The sequence below is a fragment of the Bos javanicus genome, chromosome 10 (assembly GCF_032452875.1).
Source record: "Bos javanicus breed banteng chromosome 10, ARS-OSU_banteng_1.0, whole genome shotgun sequence".
NCBI classification, from domain to species: domain Eukaryota; kingdom Metazoa; phylum Chordata; class Mammalia; order Artiodactyla; family Bovidae; genus Bos; species Bos javanicus.
This window is the reverse complement of record NC_083877.1, coordinates 34,869,765-34,891,758: the sequence shown is the minus strand read 5'-3', so window position 1 is coordinate 34,891,758 and position 21,994 is coordinate 34,869,765. Positions and strand designations below refer to the sequence as shown.

The following is a 21,994-nucleotide window of genomic DNA, read 5'->3' as shown; positions in this document are numbered from 1 at the left end:
TATCAATTTTACAATATTTCCCTTATCCTAGAGAAAAATACCATACCCACTCACAGTCAGTGCCCATTTTCCCCCAACCCCCAGCCCTAGGTGATCACTAACCTACTTTATGACTCTATGAATTTGCCTAGTCTGGACACTTCATATCAATGGGATCATATAATATGTGGCCTTTTGTGTCTGACCCCTTACTTATTATAATGTTTTTAAGATTCATTCGTGTTGTGGCTTGTATCAGTACTTTACTCTTTTATTATTGAATAATATTCTTTTGTGTGAATTTACCACATTCTCCTTATCCATTCATTAGCTGATGGACATTTGAGTTGTTTCTAACTTTTTGGCTGTTATATGTAATTCTGCTATTAATCATGGTGTGCAGGTTTTTGGGTAGATACATATTTTCATTTGGGGCTTCTGTGATGGCTCAGCCATCAGTTAAAAAAAAAAAAGTCTGCCTGCAGTGCAGGAGATGCAGGAGATTGTGGGTTCAATCCCTGGGTCAGGAAGATCCCCTGGAGGAGGGAATGGCAACCCACTCTAGTATTCTTGCTTGAAGAATCCCATGGACAGAGGAACCTGGTGGGTTATAGTCCATGGGGTCACAAAGAGTCAGACATGACTGAGGGATTGAGCTCAAACATGTTTCTCTAGGGGACATACCTAGGAGTAGAATTGCTGGGTCTATGGTAACCTTTCGAGCAACTGTCAGATGTTCCCCAAGTCAGCTGCCTCCTTTACATTCCCACCTGCAGTATTTGAGGGTTCCAGTTTCTCCTGATTCTCTTTTATTGTCTTTTATTTGGTGCTATTGTCAATTCTGCCTTATATGAAAAGCTTCTTACTAAGATTAGAAGAATTTTTACATTCCACTGCAGTTAGTGTCTCAATTTGTTTCTAACATTGAAGAAATGAAGGGCGATCAGTTCTTATCTACTGTAACTGTCACATTTACTTCTTGTTTCACCCAGCTTCCTGGAATCTTAGTACAAAGCAAATAATAATGATAATAATCATTTTGATGTATGTCTCCAAATTCATAACCATTTTAGTTCAAAACCCAAAAACCTGTCCCATAGCTGTAAGCTCAGTGAAGGCAAGCCCCTTATCTTTCACTTTTTCTTATAAATTTTGTGTACAGCTTGTGGTGACTGTGCAGTTCAGTTCAGTCACTCAGTCGTGTCCAACTCTTTGTGACCCCATGGACTGCAGCACACCAGACTTCCTGGTCCTTCATGTTCTTTGAGTCAGTGATACCATCCAACCATCTCGTCCTCTGTTGTCCCCTTCTCCTGCCTTCAGTCTTTCCTAACATCAGGGTCTTTTCCAGTGAGTCAGCTCTTCATACCAGGTGGCCAAAGTATTGGAGCTTCAGCTTCAGCATCCGTCCTTGCAATGAATAGTCAGGGCTGGTTTCCTTTAGGATGGACTGGTTTGATCTCCTTGCTGAAGAATCTTGCTCCTCAAGATTCTTCTCCAGCACCACAGTTCAAAAGCATCATTCTTTGGCACTCAGCCTTCTTTATGGTCCAGATTTCACATCCACACATGACTACTGGAAAAACCATGGCTTTGACTAGATGGACCTTTGTTGGCAAAGTAATGTCTCTGGTTTTTAATATGCTGACTAGGTTGGTCAGCAAGTATCTTTTAATTTCATGACCGCAACCACTGTCTGCAGTGATTTTGGATATTTTGAATATTGATTTTAATATTCAATAAATATTAAAATAAATTTAGTATTTGCTCTACAGTGGTGATTGTACAATAAATATTAAATGAGAATGTGACTCGTCTTATGTGTAAAAGGGTTTAATGTTTATAAAACATAGGCTGATAATTTTTCTTAATTATGCGCAGGTATCTGACAAATTTGGTTATTCTTTTTAATGTGCAGATGAACAGGAGACTGAAGATGTGACAGAAGAATGTAAAGAATCTTAAGCACTGACTTGCTGGGTTGTGCTTTTAAGAGAGTTGGTAAATTAAGTTAAACCACATTTTTTTCCAAATTCTTTTAATTCAGTGAATGCATTATAGAGACTATTCCTCAAATGACTATTTTAATGTTTAGATTCTCTCTTTCTGGATCATATTTTGTGGTATTTTTTGAGACTTGTGGTAAATTGCTCACTGGTTTTTCCTCATTGAAATTCCCAGGAAAATTGTTTTTTTATTGCATTATAGAAACCAACATTTTATGTATGTGTGCTATGGTAAAACTAGTTGAAATTTTATGATTATTTTGTATTTGATATTACACATTACTACTTTGTTGGGGTTTAGACAGGTTTGTTGACCATGACTTGTAGTTTTGCCCTGATTTCCCTTCTTTCCTTCTCTCTATGCCTGTTAAATAAGTATAGCTTGCTGTGAAGAGAAATGAATTTTCCCAACAAAACAATGTTAGGCTATCCTTACTATCTTATTAGTAGTGGTACTTTTCATAAGCAGAAGTTTGACTGAATTATTTAATATATGATGTTTAGTTTGTTATCGTCTTTCAGAGTTTACCTTTTAGAATTCAGCAAATAAAGATCAGCTGGTTTTAAAAAAGCTGTATTACTATTTTAAGAGAGAGGGTTTGTTAGTTACAAGTCAGTAACCTGAATTTATGAGAACATTTTATGTCTTTTCCAAACGATGTGCTTCTGATATTTGATTGATAAGTATGTGTGTGTGTGAGAGAGAGAAAAAGAGAGGGAGAGGGAGGGAGAAAAGAGGAGAGGGAGATAGATGGCGAGGAGATAGTTTATGGCTTTATAGTATATTTCTCCAAATGGTATTTGGGGCATAGTGGACCTTTATGTTACAAAAGTTCAACAGAGGGTAGGAAAGCAGAATGATTACGTAATTAATTTTACCCTTGAAAGGAATGAGACCCTTCCATAGCATGTAAACTGAAGGTACCTACCTCTAACAAAGAGCTGGCAAGCTGAATTTGTATAATATACTCAATAGGCTCCAAATTAAATGAAAGATTACCTTGATAAGAAAGAAAATGTTCTTTAAAAAGCAGTGTTTTTATTTTAAATTTCCCTCTAGACCTGAGTGTTTGCCCCCAGAAATGGTAGAGAAAAAGTATGAAAGAGCAAGAGCTAACTCATTTCAGGAATAAATTTAGGATCTTAAAATTTGAGTTTTTTTTTTTTTTACTTATGATTCCTCAAGAAAACTACTGGCACCACCTTTATTGTAAATTCCCATAGGACCTAAAGTTTATTGCCCTTCAGTCCAACTCTGAAACGCATGACAATAAACTCCTACAGAAGGAGAGAGCTATCACCCTGATGGCATAGTTTAAATTTTTAACAAGTCCTTTATTTCAGTACAACATGATTCGAAGGTCAGTCTTGGAGTGTATATGGAGCATTCCTGGTCAGAAAGCTCCAGGTCCCAGTGTCTTCTGTCCCATCCTGATACTATCAGTTACTTTTGTTTCGTTACTTAAAAGTGAATTCGAATTCTCTCCCAAGACTTCACCTGCTGAGCTGCTCTGAGAATGAATGGTGTCATGTTTCAAAGAATATTTCTTTCAAATCAGTTTTCCAAAGTTTATAACCAACACCTTCCAGTTCCTGATTCTTCACCTAGATACCATAAAGTGATTTGGCAATTTATACTTATATATGACTATACAATTTATACTTATTTATGTTTCTAGAACGAGAGAGAAAAGTCAATAAGGGGAAAAAAGATTCTGTCTCACTCAGCCTGTCCTTTTTGTTTAATGGACCTCAAAGGGAGATCTTTAGTCATAAAAATTTTTATTCTAAAATTTTTAAAAATTCTTTTTAAAACTAAAAATTGGATGGTATTCTACATTCATGGTTAGTGCACCTGAAGCTCAGATTCTGCTTTTTGTAAGGCTTTGGCTTTCTCTTCACAAAATAAGTTGATATTTTATGTGTGTGTGTGTACATATATGTGTGTGTGTGTATGTGTATATATATATATTAGGATTTATTCCCAATTCTCCCTCTCTTAAGTCGTCTTTCTGACCAAAGGCATAGTCACTCTCCAAAATGTGGTATCTATAGAATTTGACCCAGCTTTTCAAGGACACTTTGTCTTTCACTAACATTTCTAAAGCTTCTTCACAGCCTGGTGTCCTCATTCATGGGTCGGAAGATGTAGCTGTGAGTATGTGCTTCACTCCTGTTTTCCTTTTTATTTTCAGGAACAGAACTGGGCTTTGAAAAGGATTCGATAAATGACATTTAGTGACATTAGTAAAATATAAACTTATATCCTTTTGAGTCTCACATCTTGTGGGGGTGGTCATTTCTCATTGCTTGTTTTTAGTATGATAGGCTAATTTATTTTGTTCTTTTATTCCACAAATCCAGCAAATACGTCATCTAAGCAACTGCGTCTTAAATTGTATAGGAACTGTGAACGTTACTGTTAACTGTGATTTCTTTTTGTGTATGCTCTATTGGCTTAAGGATACAGTTTACCCATACCTCATAACATAAGGCCAGAAATCAAATAAACACGGATACAGTAAGTATAAATATAAATTTCCATATGATTTATTGTTGTTCCTTGTACATAAGAAACAGTAATATACAACTTACACTGCTTTAGAATGTAAAATGGATAAAAATGTGTACAAAAAAGCACATTCCTAGAAAAGTATTGGCAAATAGTAAAAACAGGGAGGAGGGTAACAAGCAAAAAACAAATCAACAAAACAAAAAACGAACAATTCTTCAATTCAGTGTGCAAACATTTTATAAAAATAGAAATACTAACTCTACAGGCAGTATTTCCTGATAAATTATTTAAATAGCATATCTACACAATCTGAGATATCTATTCCAAAGGCATTGAGAAAATAATTTATAAAAATAAAGCAACGGTATACAAGATGATAGAAAAAAAACAACTTTCAGAAAACGTATATAACATTTCAATGCTATTTCCTTACTGGGAATACTTTTCTGCAAAGAATTTTTATACTATGTACAACATTGATTTTTTTTTTTTTTTAGGTACTACAGTAGCTTTAAGTTTGTTAGACACTTAAACTCTTTCTGTTTGATCCCAAAATTCTTTACTCAGTCACACAACAAATGAGGTAATATTTGTATACAAGTTTCACCTTTGTCATTTTTTTCTTTTGGAAAAAGGCAAAAATAATAAATGTAGATGCTTTTCATCTCCCTGGAAATAGGCACAAGGGATGGGATAAGACAGTATTAATGGCCTCTTGGCTTTCTTTGCAAACTAAAAACACTTGCAAATGGACAACCAAGTAATTCCACTTGGGAAAAAAAAAGGAAAAAAGAATTCCAAATCATCCAGTCTCAGCACAAGGTGAAGAGCAGCTTGCTATGCTGGTTTCCTTGTGCCATTCCTGTGAAAGATTTGCTGATCGATCTCAACTACCTGCTCTCAAACACTTTCCATATGAAACTAGATTCCAGGTAGAACAGAGTTAATAAATAATCTGTATTTACAATCTTACAGTCATAATGACTTGTAGCAAAGATGATATGGATAGTCCTTACGCTTCTTCCTGTTCCATGAATAGTCTTTCAGACAGATCCCCCAGAATAAGTAAAAAATAAATAGTTTACATTGTAAAGTGTTTGTTTAAAACACTAAAAACTACAGTCCAAAAGAGACAACTGGAAAACTCCATGATGTTCAGGAAAAAAAGAGAAAAAAGGAATGTCTTAGTTGATAATTTTGTGCCTTTCTAACCATAAAAATACAAGCACGGCTGCCCGTCCCTTGGGAGACAGCCTGGTGCTCGCTGAGATGGTGGGTATTCTTATTTTGCTGCTACATCTGCAGAAGCTACATCTGGAATACAACTGACAATTTCAATAGAACCAAGCTGCAGCAGCTGGCCCTGCCTTGTGTCGGGTTAACTCCGACTCCCTGTTCTGGTCACTACAGGTGATGTGTTAAGGGGTGGAAATCTGGGAGGAAGTCCAGAAGCCAGTCTTTTCCTTCCTTCCCTGCTCCTATTTAAGTGCCTATTTATGTGGGTTAATCAGCTAACACCGGTCAGCATCATGAAATCCAGCAATAGTCTTTCAATCCCCTGAAAATGATTTAGTACCAAAAATGTAACAGTTCCTCCATATTTTCTTCATACAATCATCTCTTGGGTATGCATCCTCCCCTTTGGGCTTTGGCCCCCCCGCCCCCCCCCATTCCAGAGGGAGTAGGTCAGGGCTGGTTTTGTTTGTCAATTCTAGTGAGTCCTCCCTTCTCTCACATGCCTGAAAACATTTTGGAGTCCACTGCTCAGAGCTGGCCTCACAGTCGCATTCTGCTCTGACAAAAGCAGAGTGGGACAGGCACCTTCCAACCAAAGCATGTGGATGCTTTTGCTTTTGCAAAAGCCAACCAAAGTCATTGTTTGTCTCCTTGGAAGATTCTTCTCAGTCAGAGGCTGAATGCAGGGTCTGATTTGGAAAATTGCATTTTCTTGAGGCAAGTCACATGTTCTAGGAGTCCACACTCATGCAAGCAGAGAGCAAAGGCAGGCAGCGAGGCGCGATCCTGGGGGTTTTCTAAAGCCCATGGTTCCAGAAGGTGCAATACCAGCATTGGTTATGATCAGTCTTTTGATCAACAGTTTGATGATTAGGAGTCTGTGAAATAAATATATAAACACATAAATATATCAACTAATTCACTGAGGCACTGTCATCTTAATATCCACTAATACATTAACAACCTTGGCACAGCTCTACTTTTATAATGGTAAAGGTATATTTTGAGATTGGTAGTTTATAAAATTACACATTAATGTGTTTGAACACCATTGCGAGGTGTTTGATATAGTATAACCTTCCAGAACTTATGCTCTGCTTTCTAAGGCTTTCATTATTTCATTTTTTATCACTGTGTCTTCAACAGCAAGATAGAAACAACCCCGTGTCTTACACAGCCTTTATATCAGCCTCTTGCATGACCGCCGTTCTTGATACTGGTCTGAACTAGGGATTTCACCTACATATTCACTGTCATTTTGCTCCTACCTCTGCATTCATATTTCAGGTCGGAGAAGAACACCATTTCTTGAGAGAAGACGAACAAGCCTAGCCTCCCACCAGCATAGGTTTTGTCATAGATGGGTCCTGAGTCAGCCATGATTTTCTTCCCTTCATACATTACCACTCTGCGGGAAAAAAGGAAATCACCTTAGTGCCACCCCTTACCTTTGGTCCCCTCCTCCCTGCCTGTCAGTATGACTTAAGGGATATTTAATCAGAGCAATCCTACCTGATGAAACCTGTCTTTGGCCTGTGGCTCAGATGCCATCTGTAGGCAGTGAAATCTTTCCAGCCAATGTGACGAGGGTCATGCCACAGTGTGCGCACCTGGAGGAAAAGGAAAAGCAAAGGTTGAAACAGCTTCGTTATAAGATTTATGGTAGATTCCATGAAATGGAATGGTACTTGAAATGGTACTTGAAAAGGTACTGAGTTGACCTAAACTAGAGGGCTGCAATGTAGGATTTTTTTCCCCAAGGGCTTTATTGGCTATGTAACCTTGAATGTGCATATCAGCAAAGAGAAGGGACGTTGACATTTTTGTTTGTTTGAAGAGGCTAAAACAAACAGTTTGAGCCTTTTGATTTCAAGTGAGCTACCCTCTCAGATGCTAGGATGGTTTTTGCAATGCAGAGCTTAATGCTACAGTTGGTGATGCTGGGAAGGTGCTGTCTAAGACTCCCTGGTGGGAGGCTTGGCCAAACACAGCCTCCCTTCCCCTCCTGCAGGGTGCTGTTCTCACCTGGCCAGAGGTGTTTCCTGTGTGCCACAGGGCATTCCGCAGGTGCTCGCCAGGCCCCGTGGTGGAGTTTACAACCTTCACGGAAAGTCCAGAGTACCCCTGAGCCCTCGTGGGGTTGGTGTCCCAGTAGGACTGAGTGACTTGCTTCCACATCACAACATAGAAGCGGCTGCTGGACTGGTAGCCAAACACAAAGCCGGCATAGTCGTCGTCCCTCTCGGTGTTGATGAAGAAGGTGCCACTGAAGTCCACGGCGTTAAATTCGTCATAACCTGGAAGAGGAGGCCACAGCCAGGTTAAAACCTGCAGCCTTCAGGAGGTTCTCTGTCACATTCCCAGCCATTTTTAGCACGCATGGGGACACATGCAACTGCCTGCTTTTACATTGGCTTCTTTCCCCTGTACACACTGGCCTTTCGTTTGAAGAACTCTCTACTCACCTACAGCAAGTCCAGGGTCACAGTTGACAGTCTGGACGAGTTCTTTACCCTGATGGCGTACAACCCAGTTAGGGTCATTCTGGGATGTCCCTTTGGGATCTAGAGGAATCATCTGGAATCGGCGGAAATCAGTCTCACTGATATCAACATTTTCGGGACAGATGTCATCAATGTCTGGCACCTTGTCCTGGTCAAAATCATCTTTGCAAGCATCACCTCGACCATCACCTAAAGGCAGAAAGGCAAGAGTTCAGTGAAATTCCAAAATACCATTACTGGTGCTAGAAATTCCCTGTCTTGTCAAAGTTAACATTCAGTCTCTTCATCCTCAAGTGTATTCAGCTTTGTTTTTATTTCCTCAATCCAGACAGCCATGGTTTCAGTTACTCGCTTTAAAGGTGGCTCCAGTGACTCACCATCAGAGTCCTTCTGGTCAGGATTGGGCACCAGCCTGCAGTTGTCCCGGTCATCAGGAATGCCATCATTGTCGTCATCATGGTCACAGGCATCGCCTTTGCCATCCTTGTCATGGTCAGCCTGGTTGGCGTTGGGCACGTAGGGACAGTTGTCCAGATTGTTCTGGTGGCCGTCTTCATCAATATCCTGATTGTTGTCACAGGTGTCTCCAATGCGGTCCGAGTCAGAGTCGAGCTGAAAGAGCCAGAGGGTGAGTTGGAATGTGAATCGCTGATGCTAAAGAAAACTTACGGAGATTCTCCAGTGTCTGATAAGACCAGTGAGGTTTCACATCTATATCAACAAATCTTAAATGTTTTATTCTTGATCCTTGTATGTATTAGACAGTTTTTAAAGGGATATTTGAAAGTTCTTTTAAAATAGAAAACTTTCTAAATAAAATTAAATAGAAAGCATCATTTCATCACTAAGGATAGAATGCCATATTAACTACTTATATCTTAATAGATGAATTGAATGCTCTGGGTACAATTTATGTTCTATTCAAATTTTCAGTTAGGAAATTGTTGACATGTCAACTTCTACTCCAGGTCATTAAATCATGGCAACATGTGCTGCTTTTCATACATACTGGGTAACCTGTATGGTGGGATAAATCATTTTCTTCTCTTTTCAGTATTTGGTTTTACATATCTAGTCCAAAAGGATTGTCCAGTGTTGGCTCAGGTAAAGTCAAAATTCTAATTTTTTTCAAAACCATATTTCTCAGAGTACCTTTTTTACCTTATTCATTACATATGGAATGCTTACAGATTATTTATACAGAAATTACAATTTTGCTTGCCAGTATTTATGCTCTTTGCCATTAAGATTTTTACATGATGAATTGTTATAAATTTTATTATCATCTGAAGAACCAACACCTTATCCAGGGAGGTTAAATGGCACTGAGGTTTAATTTACAGTAAGACTCAAATTCAAAACAGATGACCCTCAATGCCTTTTGATCAAGAATGCTATCCCAAATCATTCATGCTTTCCTCTATTTCCCCAAAGCAGTTCATCCTGGTGCTTTTTGTTTTAGAGAAAGTCGTAGAGCAAATAGTAGGAGAGTTTCTGGATTCCTCCAGAAATTAGCTGGCTTTATCATTTCTTGAATCTTTTAAAAAATATTTGCATTTATAAAAAGGTGGTTTCTAAATTTCCAGAATAATGGCTTTTAGGGGAAAAAAAAAGCCCTAAGTTTCACACCGAGAAAATAATGATGAGCGATTATACCAGAAAAGAAACACCTTCAGACATGGAACTTGTTCTGGCTATGTCTGTTTGCAGCACTCCGTAGCACCGGTACAGAATTATGTGTTTGCAATGCCAAAACACTTGAAGAATGACAAAGAAATCCCTGGATTTCTTTTCTTGCAGTCAGATTATATCATGAGCCATGAAAATGGCTGTGTATCTTGCTTAGGGATATTTTCTTCCATCTCTTAGTTTCAGACATGATTAATATTTCTGTACAGTTGTTAGTCACAGATTTCTGCTTTGTATAATTTATCTTAACAATGGTAGATTCCACTGAGCAAATCATGTGGGCTTCTTATAGAGGATAAGATTGAAGTTACAAGACTGTCATGCTAAAGACCTATGGAACTCTGCAAAGAGCTTAGGTCAGGCAAACTGTTCACATGAAAATGCTGTAATTGGCTATGAGATCACTGATAGCCGTGGTAGTGAAAGTTTTTGAACTTAAACTCTTCTATTTTTAAAAGTGGTTTAGAAAGGGATATTCTAACAGTTTACTGAAAGATTCTGAAAGGAGTCTACGTACCTGGTCTGGATTGTGTTCCAGGGGGCAGTTGTCACACTGATCACCAACCCCGTCCATGTCAGTGTCTTTCTGGTCCACATTGTAGACATACTGGCAGTTGTCCCGTTCATTGAGGATACCTGCAGAGAACACGGGACAGATAAGAGCTGGAATCTTTAGCCTCAGCTGTTTCAACCAGACTGCACACTAACAGCCAGCGCTGTTCAAGGCTGAGAGCTGAATGCCGTCACAGCTGCCTACGGGCTGGCTGGAATCAGGTAGCGCCTTACCGTCCCCATCAATGTCAGCTGCGCAGGCGTCTCCTTCCCCATTGTTATCTGTGTCAGCCTGGTCTGGGTTGTGGTTGTAGGGGCAGTTGTCACAGCGGTCTCCCACATCATCTCTGTCATAGTCGTACTGGGCTGGGTTGTAATGGAATGGACAGTTGTCCTGCCAAGAGAAGAAGCGGAGCATTGTACAACTTGGTCCATGAAACTAGCCTCAAATCACATGCATAATATATATAAAACTGTGAAAATCTGCAACAATCATTTTCTACTTGGTGGATATACTAAGTCCCCTGTAAAATGATCACTGCAAAAGTTAAAAGCCAGGACATAATGAATGAAAAATGAATTTCTGTTGGTTATGAGTCAGTGAGATGTAAATAGAAACTCAACATCTCCATTCTCGGTGCAAGCAGAGAAAACCTTACTGTGACCTAAAGACATTTGAAACCAACACGGGGAGCAAAGTGTCATTTGCTCACACATAGTAACTTTTTGCTCCAACTAGGGGAAAGGCAAGCTGTGATGAAAAATAAAACCCTCATTTAAAAATTCTCTTGGCAACATTTATATCTTAAAACTACAGAATCACAATGAATAATTTCTGATGACTAGATATCAGTAATTTTGTTGAATCTTAAGGGTTACAGGCTGTTGCTGAACACAAAAGCTGAAAGAGGAATGGAAAACAATTTTACCCTGTCATCTGGAATCTTATCATTGTCATCGTCATCATCGCAGGCATCGCCGATTCCATCCTTGTCATAGTCTTCCTGCCCTGAGTTGGGAAGGTTGGGGCAATTGTCCTGGAAAGAGAAGACACATTGCAGCTGCAGTTTGCAAGCCTTTTGCTCAGCTCATGCACTAAAGCGTGCACCGAAACACTGCAGACAGAACTGAATACTACTTTGTGACAGCAAGTATTTTCAATGGGAAGACAAAAAAGTTTGCTTGGAGGAGCTATACACACACACACACACACACACGCGCACGCACACGCACACGCACACACATGCACACAAATACTTTGTATAAATGTTCTAAACTTTATATATACTGGGAACATGGGTCATGCTCTGCTGGCATTTGGTAGAGAAATGAACTTTTTTTGGACAACATAATCGACTGTGGAACACAATTGCCCAAAGGGCCTGTCCCATTCATGTTCTCGGCATGAAGTGACTTAATAAGAATTAGTGTTCCTCTGCCTTTGGATGATTTGATCTTTCAGTTCCATTCCCCAAGTTTAAGCAATTCCTCAGCTCATCCCCTTGATATGGTTTCTGGAGGCGGGTGAGGGCGGGCTACCTTTCTGCAGTGGTAAGTTGCGTTGGCCACACACAGCAGGTCCTCATTGGGCCAGCCGTCCAGGTCTGTGTCCTCCCCGCAGATGATGCCGTTGCCGGCGTAGCCAGGCTTGCACTCGCAGCGGTACATGGGGTCGCTGTAGTGGCCCAGGTAGTTGCACTTGGCGTTCTTGTTGCAGTCGTGTGTCCCGTCTGTGCAGGGGTTTCGGGGCTTGCATACCTGAAGGCACAACATTCTCAAGTTAAGGCAGAGCCTTGGAGGGTCCCCAGCTCCCCACTGCCTCTGGACAGAGATCCATAGGAAGAGTGCGAGTCCTCCCCATCCTCCCCTGGGAATGTCGATGCCAGGTTATAGGCTGACATGGCTTTATGTGTGTTTTCCTTGAACTTGCACATCACCCTGGCACTTACAAATCCATCCACTCACAACTCACTCCAGAGCAGCATGGTCAAATGTGATGGACCAATTTTCTCTGCTGGATGAACAATTCATTTTCTAGTCCTGTTTCTAAAAGCCAGATTGACACTCACCCCCTTCCCTACTCTCCCTGAAGGGTGTGAGAGGACATTCCCTGCATTCATGCCCCCCCTCCAACTCCCATCTACTAGTCCCCTCTGCTCTACCTGCTTGTTGGTGGTGGCATGTTCCACGCCCCGGCCAAAGGGCTGCGAGCCAGTGAAGCGCGGTGGGCAGGGCAGGCAGTTGTAGCCGGGGTCTGTGTTCTCACACCTGTGCTCTCCATTGTGGTTGAAGCAGGCATCAGGGACTTCTTTGCACTGTGGAAGAAACAGGTTTGTTCATGTTTAGAGAATACTGCCACAAGAAGTGACCAAGGCAGATGAGATGCTTTCCTAGGTCTGGTAGCTCCCAGCTCCTCACCTCATCAACGTCTTTGCACTCGACTCCATCTCCACTATAGCCTGGGGGACAGGCACCACACTTCCAGCTGCCATCAGGGTAGCTGGTACACTGGACACCAGCAAAGCAGGGATTGGACAGGCATCCATCTGAGATAAGAGTGACAGGCAAATGTGGGTCTCAGCTGCTGTTACTGCCATTCTGGTCACTTTAAATGGGGGTATAATATTGTAAGGTCTGTGTAACTGCTAACTTTTGAGATTATGTTGTCCATCTGGCATTTTAATCAAACCACTCAGGACCATCCAAACTGAACCCCCATGAAAGCTGACCATGCCATTAAGTGGTTTTGTCCTGGGCTGCCTGGGCTGTGTGGCTTACCAATGGGACAGTCCTGCTTGTTGCAGATCTGGTTTTCTGTCACATCACCAACGCAGTCCTTGCCTCCAAACTGGGGTGTGGGGTTGTTGCAGAGCCGGCTACGTTTCTGTACCCCTCCTCCACAGGTGACAGAACAGATGTCCCATGGTGACCAAGGTCCCCAGCCTCCATTGACTGTAAGAAAATGAACCACAGGCCAAAGCTAAGACCAATTTTCAACTACTTTACCTTCATAGGAGACTCTCCTGAGTGTGTTCAAGAAACCTCCATGACCCTGACACATGGTAAGGATGTCTGGGAAGAGGGTGAGTCTGAAATGGTTCTATTTGTTGTTAGAAGAAGCTGCTGTGCCCTGCAGGGCTGTGCTTCTGTTTGTTTCTCTAGGAGGCAACCTCCCCCCATCCGTGACTCATGGATGCCAGGCAGCCAGCGGGATGGAGCTGCCAGCATCATGCCGGGGGATGCATGCACTTACTGGGGCAGGAGTCTTTCTGGCAGGCTTTGGTCTCCCGGGCTTTGCCCTCACACGGCTTCCCATTCATCTGGGGGCTGGGGGAGTTGCAGAGCCGGATCCTTGTGATCACACCGTCTCCACATGTTACGGAGCAAGATGACCATGGGGACCAGTGGCTCCAGCCGCCATCCTGTTTAACTAAAGGACAAACCTGATGGTTATATGGTGCTTCCCACAAGCCAAGCTCTATGTTAACTCTTTAAATGCATCCTCTAAACCAAATCTTCAAACTCGCCAAACTAAAAATCTTTAAACTATTTTTACCCCCAATTTACAGATAAGGAAAGAGCCTCAGAGAGGACAAGCTGTGCTCAGGGGCTCACAGATAAGGCAGAGAACTGGGATTAGATCAGAGCCTAGAACCTGTGCCCTCAACCTCTGTGCTCTGGAGTTGCTATTGGTGACAACAGGGACAAGTCAGGTCTCTACATCCCCAAGTGGCCAAACACTTACATCTCTTGTCACACTCCTGGATGTGGCAGGTCCGCGTCTGCACAGAGGAGCCCTCGCATCTGTTGTTGAGGCTGTCACAGGAGCGGCCACGCTGCTGGATTCCATTGCCACAGGTCACAGAGCAAGAGGTCCACTCAGACCACGGGGACCAGCCGTCGTCTGCAGAGTCGCTGGCTGCTGAGCAAATGGGTGCATTTAGTGTGTTATCATGAAAACAAGCTATTCTTTGGACTGCTCTGCTCAGGACTTTCTTCCCATTCCAGAGAGTGAAAAGCAATATATTTGTTAGGCCAATGGCCAAGTGGTCATTCTGTGCACAGCTTTGGGGTAATTGCATGCTTTGCCTGGGTTGGTATAGCTGAACCTTTCCCCCACATGTTTCTAGTCATCCTCGCCTCCTTCTTCCAGTCTGGATTTAAAATGAGTTTCCCTTTTTTGACTTAAGATGTCTTGGTAGGCATTTCTAGCCCCAGGCTTCCAAGAATACTTGGGTTTTAGGCAACTTATAGGAGTCACTTCTGACTTTCAGGAGAGCCCATGTGTTTGGCAGATGAATCTGAAGGCAGCGGAGCCGCTGTTGGCTCTGGCCCTGGATCAGTCATAAGGTCAGTCAGCGGGTGGCCCCTCTCACCCTAGCATTTGGGGCCTTTTCTGCACATATTTTCATAAGAGGGAAGTGTGTTTGTTTACCATCTGCCCAGGCGCCATGACTACAATCACGTTCTGTATCTGACAGGAGATAGAACTTGTTTTCTCTTGCCATCAGTTGGAAGTTTTCCTAGTAATCCCTGACTCAAAATTTAGTGCTCTGCTAGCCCCTAGCTAGCCTTGTTCCCTTTAACCCACATCTGAAGTGAATGCTGAACAGAAAGCAATGTACAAATGATTATGACAGTTCCAATGTCACTGATATCTCTGAAGGGAACTGGTTCTTCTGAGCTGTGATCCGTGTGTGTAGGAAACGGGGAGTGTGGGGGGTGTGGATGTGAAGGGTGAGTGCTACTTTCCTGTTTTATGCATCTTAGTTGTGATAAATCATTTCTATGACTTGTACTTACTACAGTGTCTCAGCAAAGTGATTAATTATACTGTCAGCAAAACCAGTACCAGACTGGGTACCATGAAACAATACAATTTCTTACAGAGCCCTGAGACTCAAACTACTATTTTTTCTTAGGTCTCCTATGCCTGTAGATAAAATGGGTAGAACTTTCAGGCCCAGTTAAGTCCATCAATTTCTCCAGTGAGCAGATTTTTCTTGACTCTAGGCCATAAGGTCAGATTCTAAATCCAGTTAACTTAAAGCTATTGCCGCTACCAATTCATCTCTTCTTTTCTCAAAGCACAGAATCATACTCAATAAACTATACTAAGGTTATTGTCTACACCATAATCCAGGGGGGTAATTAAGTTTAGTCATAATGGCATTTTTTTGGCTGTATACAGCAGACAAGCCATCAGCTAACCAGATGCTGCAGCAAGAAACTGAATGAAAACGTGACAGAGATGGGACTGGGATTCCAGCATTATGCACAATTGATCCAGTCGCTGAAGCATGGTTATGCAATCTTAGGAACTTACGCCAGCACCGTGGGCAGCATTCTCCATCCGGAACTGTGGCATTGGAGCAGGGCATGATGGGACAGGACACTTTTTTGCAGATGGTAACTGAGTTCTGCAGGGCAACAGTGAAGGAGAAATGGGTACTAAGCATATTGCAAGCAGAAGCTTACATACTGCAACATTTCAATTACAAGCTGAAATGTTGTCTGGGCTATAAACGCTCTAGTGGAATGATTTTAATAGAAGATCTGCCTGTCTTTGGCAGCCACCAGTACTGTGGAGACAGTTCTAGAGCTGCTTACTTGTCACTCCATCCCTCTAGAATTCTTCTTAATTGCCACTTAGTCACTTCTTCATGCACAGAACAGCATGAATTTATGCAATTGGAACCACCTAATATCACGAGTCAGATCTGTTACTCTGTGTCTAAAGTCAAACTCCTGAAACTCAGCCAGGACTTAAAAATTTTTTAATTACATCTTTATGGGGAAAAGAAGATCAATGAGCATCTTACTTTCTCATATATAAATATGGCTTTATATAATATTGGACAAGAATGGGAATTTAGTAAAGGTGACTCCCAAATCCAGCAATCCATGATTTGTAGTTAAGCTTGACTTTGCTCAATGAGCCAGTAACACCCCCCAAATCCCTCTGCCCCTGGCGTTAGGTAGCGGGTGAGCCAGAAGGACACATACGCTGCAGGCAGTACCATCTGAGGTAAGTGGATAGTTCTAACGACGTTGGGCTAAGTGATTTGAACAGCAGTCAGTACCGTATTAAAGAATCTCCATGTCATAGCTGAATATGAATCAGGTTTGGGGGAGAAAAGTTCCAACTCGGTTTTACTTACCTGATATTCAACACTTAGCTTTTGAACTAAAGCAGGTAAGTTACCGAGATATTTAAATAGATATATTCTTTTAGATATTACTCTTAGCCTATGGTATAATTAAGACTTTGAAAACCTCTGAGCATTTAAACGATTTTATAGATGTCATAACTGCATCTTAAGAAAGAGACACCACTTGGGTATCCAGCCATGGAACATGAACAGAGCCTCTGCAGCCATCTGGCTGTCTCTTCAGAGAGTGCGCCATCCGTTCGTGTCTCAGTCCGTCGAGAGCCTTACCTGGCAGCGACACTCAGTGCAGCTGTCCACCGTCCACTCGTCGCCAGTCCTGTACTGCACTCCGTTGTGGTAGCAGAGTGGGGGCCTCCTCAGCTCGTTGGCCAGCTCTTTGTTCTCTTCGGTCTAAAAGGGGGAGAAAGGTTATTAGCATCGAGCCTCACTTTCAGTCCCTCAGCATCATCAGGGATACACATGCAGGGGCTCCTGCTAACAGGGGGCGGGTGGAGGCCACTGACCACTTTGCGGATACTGTCCTGCAGCGTGGTCACGATGGTGCGTAGACCCCTGAGCTCCAGGACCATGCTGGACAGCTCGTCACATGAGATGCCACAGATGGCTTGCAGGTCCTTTGTCTTGTGGCCAATGTAGTCGGTGCGGATGGCAGGGCTGGACCCATTCACCACGTTGTTGTCAAGGGTGACAAAGACACTGGTAGCTGCCAAGGAACAAAGGAACACAGTGAGGAAAGTAGGAGAGTATCTTCAAGTAGATGCTCCCACCAGCCATCCCCTGGGCATCCTAAGTGTAAAAGACATTTCATTTTGGGTGAGGGAGGCAAAAGGAGGGGACCGTTGAGTGTGGAAAACTGTTTGAGGTCACCTTTATATAAAGGTAACTATGTTACCTGGGGTAATTTTTGCACAATCACCATTGCTTAAGTTTCTCAGCTTGTTTTGGGTGGAATGCCCTCAGTTCCCCATATGCCCTAAAAACAGAGGGATACTTACAGCTGGAGCAGCCTTTGTTCCTGAGGATGTCTTCTGGTGTGGTTCCAAAGACAAACCTTACATTCTGCAGCACCCCCTGTGAGCAGAGGATATACAGTGTTTGTAGAGTGTTGGTGGGGGCCGGGGGGGTCGGTGGGAGGGGGGACTGTTTACGCTAGAAGGAGCACACAACAGATGTTCTAAAATTTGAAAAGAACTCCCTTTCAAGATCACCGTGTCAAAATAACACACCAAGTAACTGTTGGTGAATTGCCAAATTCACGGGAATTGCAAAATAACTTCAAAAATCTTAATTGTCTCTTCTGCCAAGTCTGCAGTCTTTTACAAAGAATTCAGTTATCGGCCTACTTGGGGATACAGGAAATGGAATCTGATATTGAGACCGGAGGATACAATGACACTCTCCAGTGTCAAACAGTTAAATGTGGGAGTTTCAAAGCCACAGACGGAAAGATCTAGAGGTTTAAGCAAGGAAGACACTGCAGCAGCAAATAGCCACTATTTTAATCTTTTCTTTGGGATCGGTTACATCCCCATGAGGAAGCAAATAGCCAAGTGGTATTTATCCTGCTCATAAAAAGTATCCACTTCAAGCAATATTATAATTGGTGCAATGCATTTGAAATTATTTTCTTGAGAAGAGCATAAAGAGTAAGGTTTGAATAGGCAGTTACAGGAAAACCATTTCTTGTTTCCTTTAGAGGTTTTCAATGTCTGACCCCTAGAACACCAGCACCAACCTCACCTTGGAACTGGTTAGAAATGTAAATTATCAGGCCCCATCCCAGACCTATTGAATCCAAAACTCTAGGGGTGGGATGCAGCAGTATACATTTTAGTAAGCTCTCCAGGTGATTCTGATGCTCCCTACTGTGTGAGAACTACTGCTTTAGTGCATAGGCAATATTTCCTATACTGGAACCCCTGCCTCTCTTGTTATCACACTCCTGGTCATAAGCTGCCTAGCAGTTGACCCCGTGGATCAGGAATCAAAGCGACCTCACCTGGAAATTGTCATTGACACCTCCTTTGGCAATGCGGAGTCTGGCGATGCTGGCCAGGTCCCTGGTGAAGATGCTCTGGATGGGGACATCCAGCTCCGCATTCTCCATCTTCTCACAGTCGATGTACAGCTGGGCCCTGTCCTCCTGCACAAACAGGGTGATGCTCTTCCACTGGCCAGTCGCCAGGAGTGCTTCTTCCACGGACACCACATGCTGCTTCCCCTGCACGGTCAGGCTCAGGTCCAGGGTGCCCGCCTTGCCATTGGAGACCACGCTGAAGACCTGGCCAGAGTGGTCTTTCCGCTCCACAGCCAGCAGGGTACCCCGGGTCTTCTTCATTTGCCTCAGGGAGGCCAGGAGGAGGAAACCTTTCTCCGCCCGCACAGCATCCACTAGGTCTTGGAACTTCTTGTCAGGCACAGGGGGGATCAGGTTGGCATCCTCGATGCGGAAAGCTGGGCTAGAAGGGTCAGGGCCCTTCACCAGTCGGCGCCCAGAGCCCTTGCGGGCAGCTCCGGTGAGTTCAAAGATGTCAAACACACTGTTGTCTCCCCCAGACTCTGTTAGACAAGAGCAGGACACGTGGTGAGCACTCTGGGTTGGGGGTGGGGTGGAGGCTCAGCTCTGGGGGGTGGAGGTGAGGCAGAGGGCTGGAATGAAAGCTCTTGACAGCCACTGGAAGAGCTAAATAAAGGGCACGGTCAGAGGCAACCGGCATCCTGAGGTTTGGTCAGGGCTCAGGGCAGAAGCAGCTGAGAGGAGTGCACAGGGAGGGAAGCGCACCTGGGGTAACCCGACCTCCTCCTCTTCCCTCCCCCCACACAAGATATTATACAGACTCACCTGGAATGCGGTTGGAGCCGCAGGCATGCAACAGGAGCAGGACACCGAGTCCCCAGGCCAGCCCCATGGTGGAGCTATTTGTGCCCAGCAAGGAGCCTGCAGCAAGGAGCACAGAGCCCAGGGTCAGAGGCTGCCAAGCAGGGAGTGTGGGCAAAACCCGGCTGGCCTTGGAGCTGGGGATCCCTGAGGATCCCCCTTTGGGCCCACATTTGCTGGAAGGAGGGGCAACCGTATTTACTTTGGAGAGAGCATCAGGAAGAAAGTAAGAGTTGAGGGGAGATTACCGCTTTAAACAGGTGTTGGGGGCAAGACCAACCACTGAGGAGGGGTTTTTCCTTGAGAGTTAAGGGTAAACACTGGACCAGGAGATGTAGTTTAGGGGCGCAGGGAGGCACAGTCCTTTTCTAGAGGACTGATAGGACTCGGGGAAAAGAAGAAAATCTTGGGGTGTCCTGGTGGGTTAGTCTGTGAACCCCAAGGCTGGAGAGGATGGCTCTGGAGCCCTTCCACAAGAAGAGTCCCCCAGAGGCTGGGAGCGATAGTATGGGGAAGGCAGAAAGTATTGAGATCCGGGGTTCCGGAGGCGCTGAAGCCTGGGAGCTCCAGGTGGCTGGCCAGGGCAGCACTCGTCCTCGGCGACCGTCCGGGAGTCCTTACCTGTGCGGACGCGGATGCAGCGGCCGGGGCCGGCGACAAGGGCGCAGCGACGGGATAGAGCGCTGGAGAGGCGCGGGGTGGAGGCCGTGGATTCGGAGGCTGCGGCTGGGAGAGCTCGCCAGGGTGGGCTCTCAGCGGCCGGCCCGAGTGCAGTGGCTGGCGAAGCGGAGGAGCCGCGCTCTTTTAAAGGGGCGCTCACATTCCTGGGGTTTCCTCTGACCAATGAGAGGCCGCGGGGCAGGAAGCGGGAGGGGGGCCAGTCTGGGTTCCTCTCTCCGCCCCCCGCTGCCTGGCGCACAACTTTCCAGCTAGAAGGTGGAAGGGGGGCGGCGGGGGTCGGGGCCTAGGAGCACTGGAACTTCTCAGAAAAATAGGTGCCCGCCCACGCGGCCTTGGCGCTCACGGGCTCAGCACTTTGGCTCTGGCGCCGAGCGGCCCCAAGCCCTGTGCGCGCATCCCGAGCCGACAGGCCCTAAGCCACCCAACCCAAGACCCTTAAGAGAGGCTTTCAGGCAAACTCGTCCCCTTGAATGCCTGCGCGACGGCTGAAGGGTGGACACTTGGGGAGCGAACCCGTTTGTACAGAAAAAAATAAGCCCAACGGGGTAAATGGGACCAAGAGGGAATCAGTAGTTGAAGGAGTTCCCTTTTGGGTACTTGTTGATCCTTGTCCATCCATCCAGGTGGGGTGGGGACCACGCGACCCGCTTAGCGCCGCGCCCCTGCCCTCGCCCCACGCCTGCCCTCCGCCTGTCCTCCATGGACGTGAGTGGGTGTCGCACTGGCCAGCAGTGCGGGTACCGGCTCGGCTTCCCACGCGTGTCGGGGCAGCCTTTCCGCAGGGGCTTGCCGCCCGAGTCCCCGGGAAAGTGCCATCCCCCAAGTGCTGCGGCGCTTCCACGGCTGGCCGCTTGGGGGCGATGTGCGAATTCTGATCAAGGGGATGCGAGCGGACAGCTTCTTTCTAGTCAGGAATGTTAAGGAAACGTACTTATTCTTACCGACTTTCCTAAAGCCAAATTGGAAATTGTGTCTTGAAAAACAGTTTTTTGTGCCCACTCGTGCTGCTTAACGTGACTTCTGGTTGGAGGATTTGCAGCACCATCTGGCTCCAGAGTCTTGAACTATTTACAGAATAGACTCATGGAGTAATAAATTACCTTCTTCCTATCGTTTTATTTCCTTTTTTTCCCCCCTCCCTGAACGTTCTTTTCATTTTTAGGCTCCCGAAACCGAGGTGTGGGTTACATTTCTGTGGGTGCACCAACTGCCATGAGTGCTGCCGCTTGCTTAATGCTTCTGTCATTGGAAGTTTGGTGTCCAAGCCACCGTCCCAAGCCAGCATGACTCCAGCTGCCTGGAATTCCATTCATCTCTTCGGCTGGGACGTCAGCAGCCGCACTTCCCCTGCTGTGATCCCAGACTATCAGGCTGGCCCTGGGACGCAGGGCGCAGGTAGTAGCTTCACCAAATAAGGATCTCAGCCACCGGACAGGGGAATCCCTAGGGTTCACTTCTCTCCTTAGCATTCACACCTGGCCAGATTCCCAACACCCACACGTGTGTAAACATTCATCCAACTGGCAATTCACTTTTCTTGTGTGGGAGTGTTGTGTGACAAGGGGCATGTGGGTGATGGAGTATTTACTAGTTACTCAGTACACAGCAAACACCTCTAGAAGATGACAAGTATGTTCTTAAGACAGTTGTTTGTTGCTTAAGTAGTTGCTAAACCTGACAGATAGATTTCACATGCTGGGAGACAGAAATAAAAACCTCTATTGGATGATTAGTCAAATCAGATTCCTGTCGTGAAAGTCATAGGTAATGATTCATCAAAC

The 21,994-nt window shown here is 44.5% G+C and overlaps 2 protein-coding genes across 3 annotated transcripts in view; one reads left to right on the top strand and one right to left on the bottom strand.

The window, feature by feature from the left end:
• The window catches only part of FSIP1 (fibrous sheath interacting protein 1), a 209,435-nt gene extending 204,140 nt beyond the window's left edge, over positions 1–5,295 (top strand). The window contains exon 12 of the mRNA XM_061430723.1: positions 1,898–5,295. Coding sequence (XP_061286707.1) covers positions 1,898–1,944 — 47 coding nt within the window. The 3' untranslated portion in view covers positions 1,945–5,295. The remainder of the gene's footprint in view (positions 1–1,897) is intronic.
• On the bottom strand, positions 4,512–20,312 carry THBS1 (thrombospondin 1). 2 transcript variants are annotated; one of them, XM_061430721.1, is made up of 22 exons: positions 20,154–20,312; positions 19,497–19,592; positions 18,654–19,213; positions 17,650–17,725; positions 17,158–17,357; positions 16,922–17,044; positions 15,808–15,901; positions 14,227–14,403; positions 13,735–13,911; positions 13,260–13,433; positions 12,900–13,027; positions 12,644–12,796; positions 12,021–12,239; positions 11,411–11,518; positions 10,716–10,875; positions 10,447–10,565; positions 8,618–8,852; positions 8,202–8,429; positions 7,762–8,033; positions 7,249–7,346; positions 7,005–7,144; positions 4,512–6,614 (listed from the first exon to the last, which is right to left on the bottom strand). In XM_061430721.1, exons 2-22 carry the CDS (start codon positions 19,561–19,563, stop codon positions 6,607–6,609), a joined length of 3,516 nt encoding a protein of 1,171 aa, XP_061286705.1. In that variant the 5' UTR covers positions 19,564–19,592; positions 20,154–20,312; the 3' UTR covers positions 4,512–6,606. The 2 variants fall into 2 exon arrangements, with proteins under 2 accessions (XP_061286705.1, XP_061286706.1); XM_061430722.1 differs by having other exon boundaries at positions 14,227–14,400.
• Positions 20,313–21,994: the final 1,682 nt, after the last annotated feature.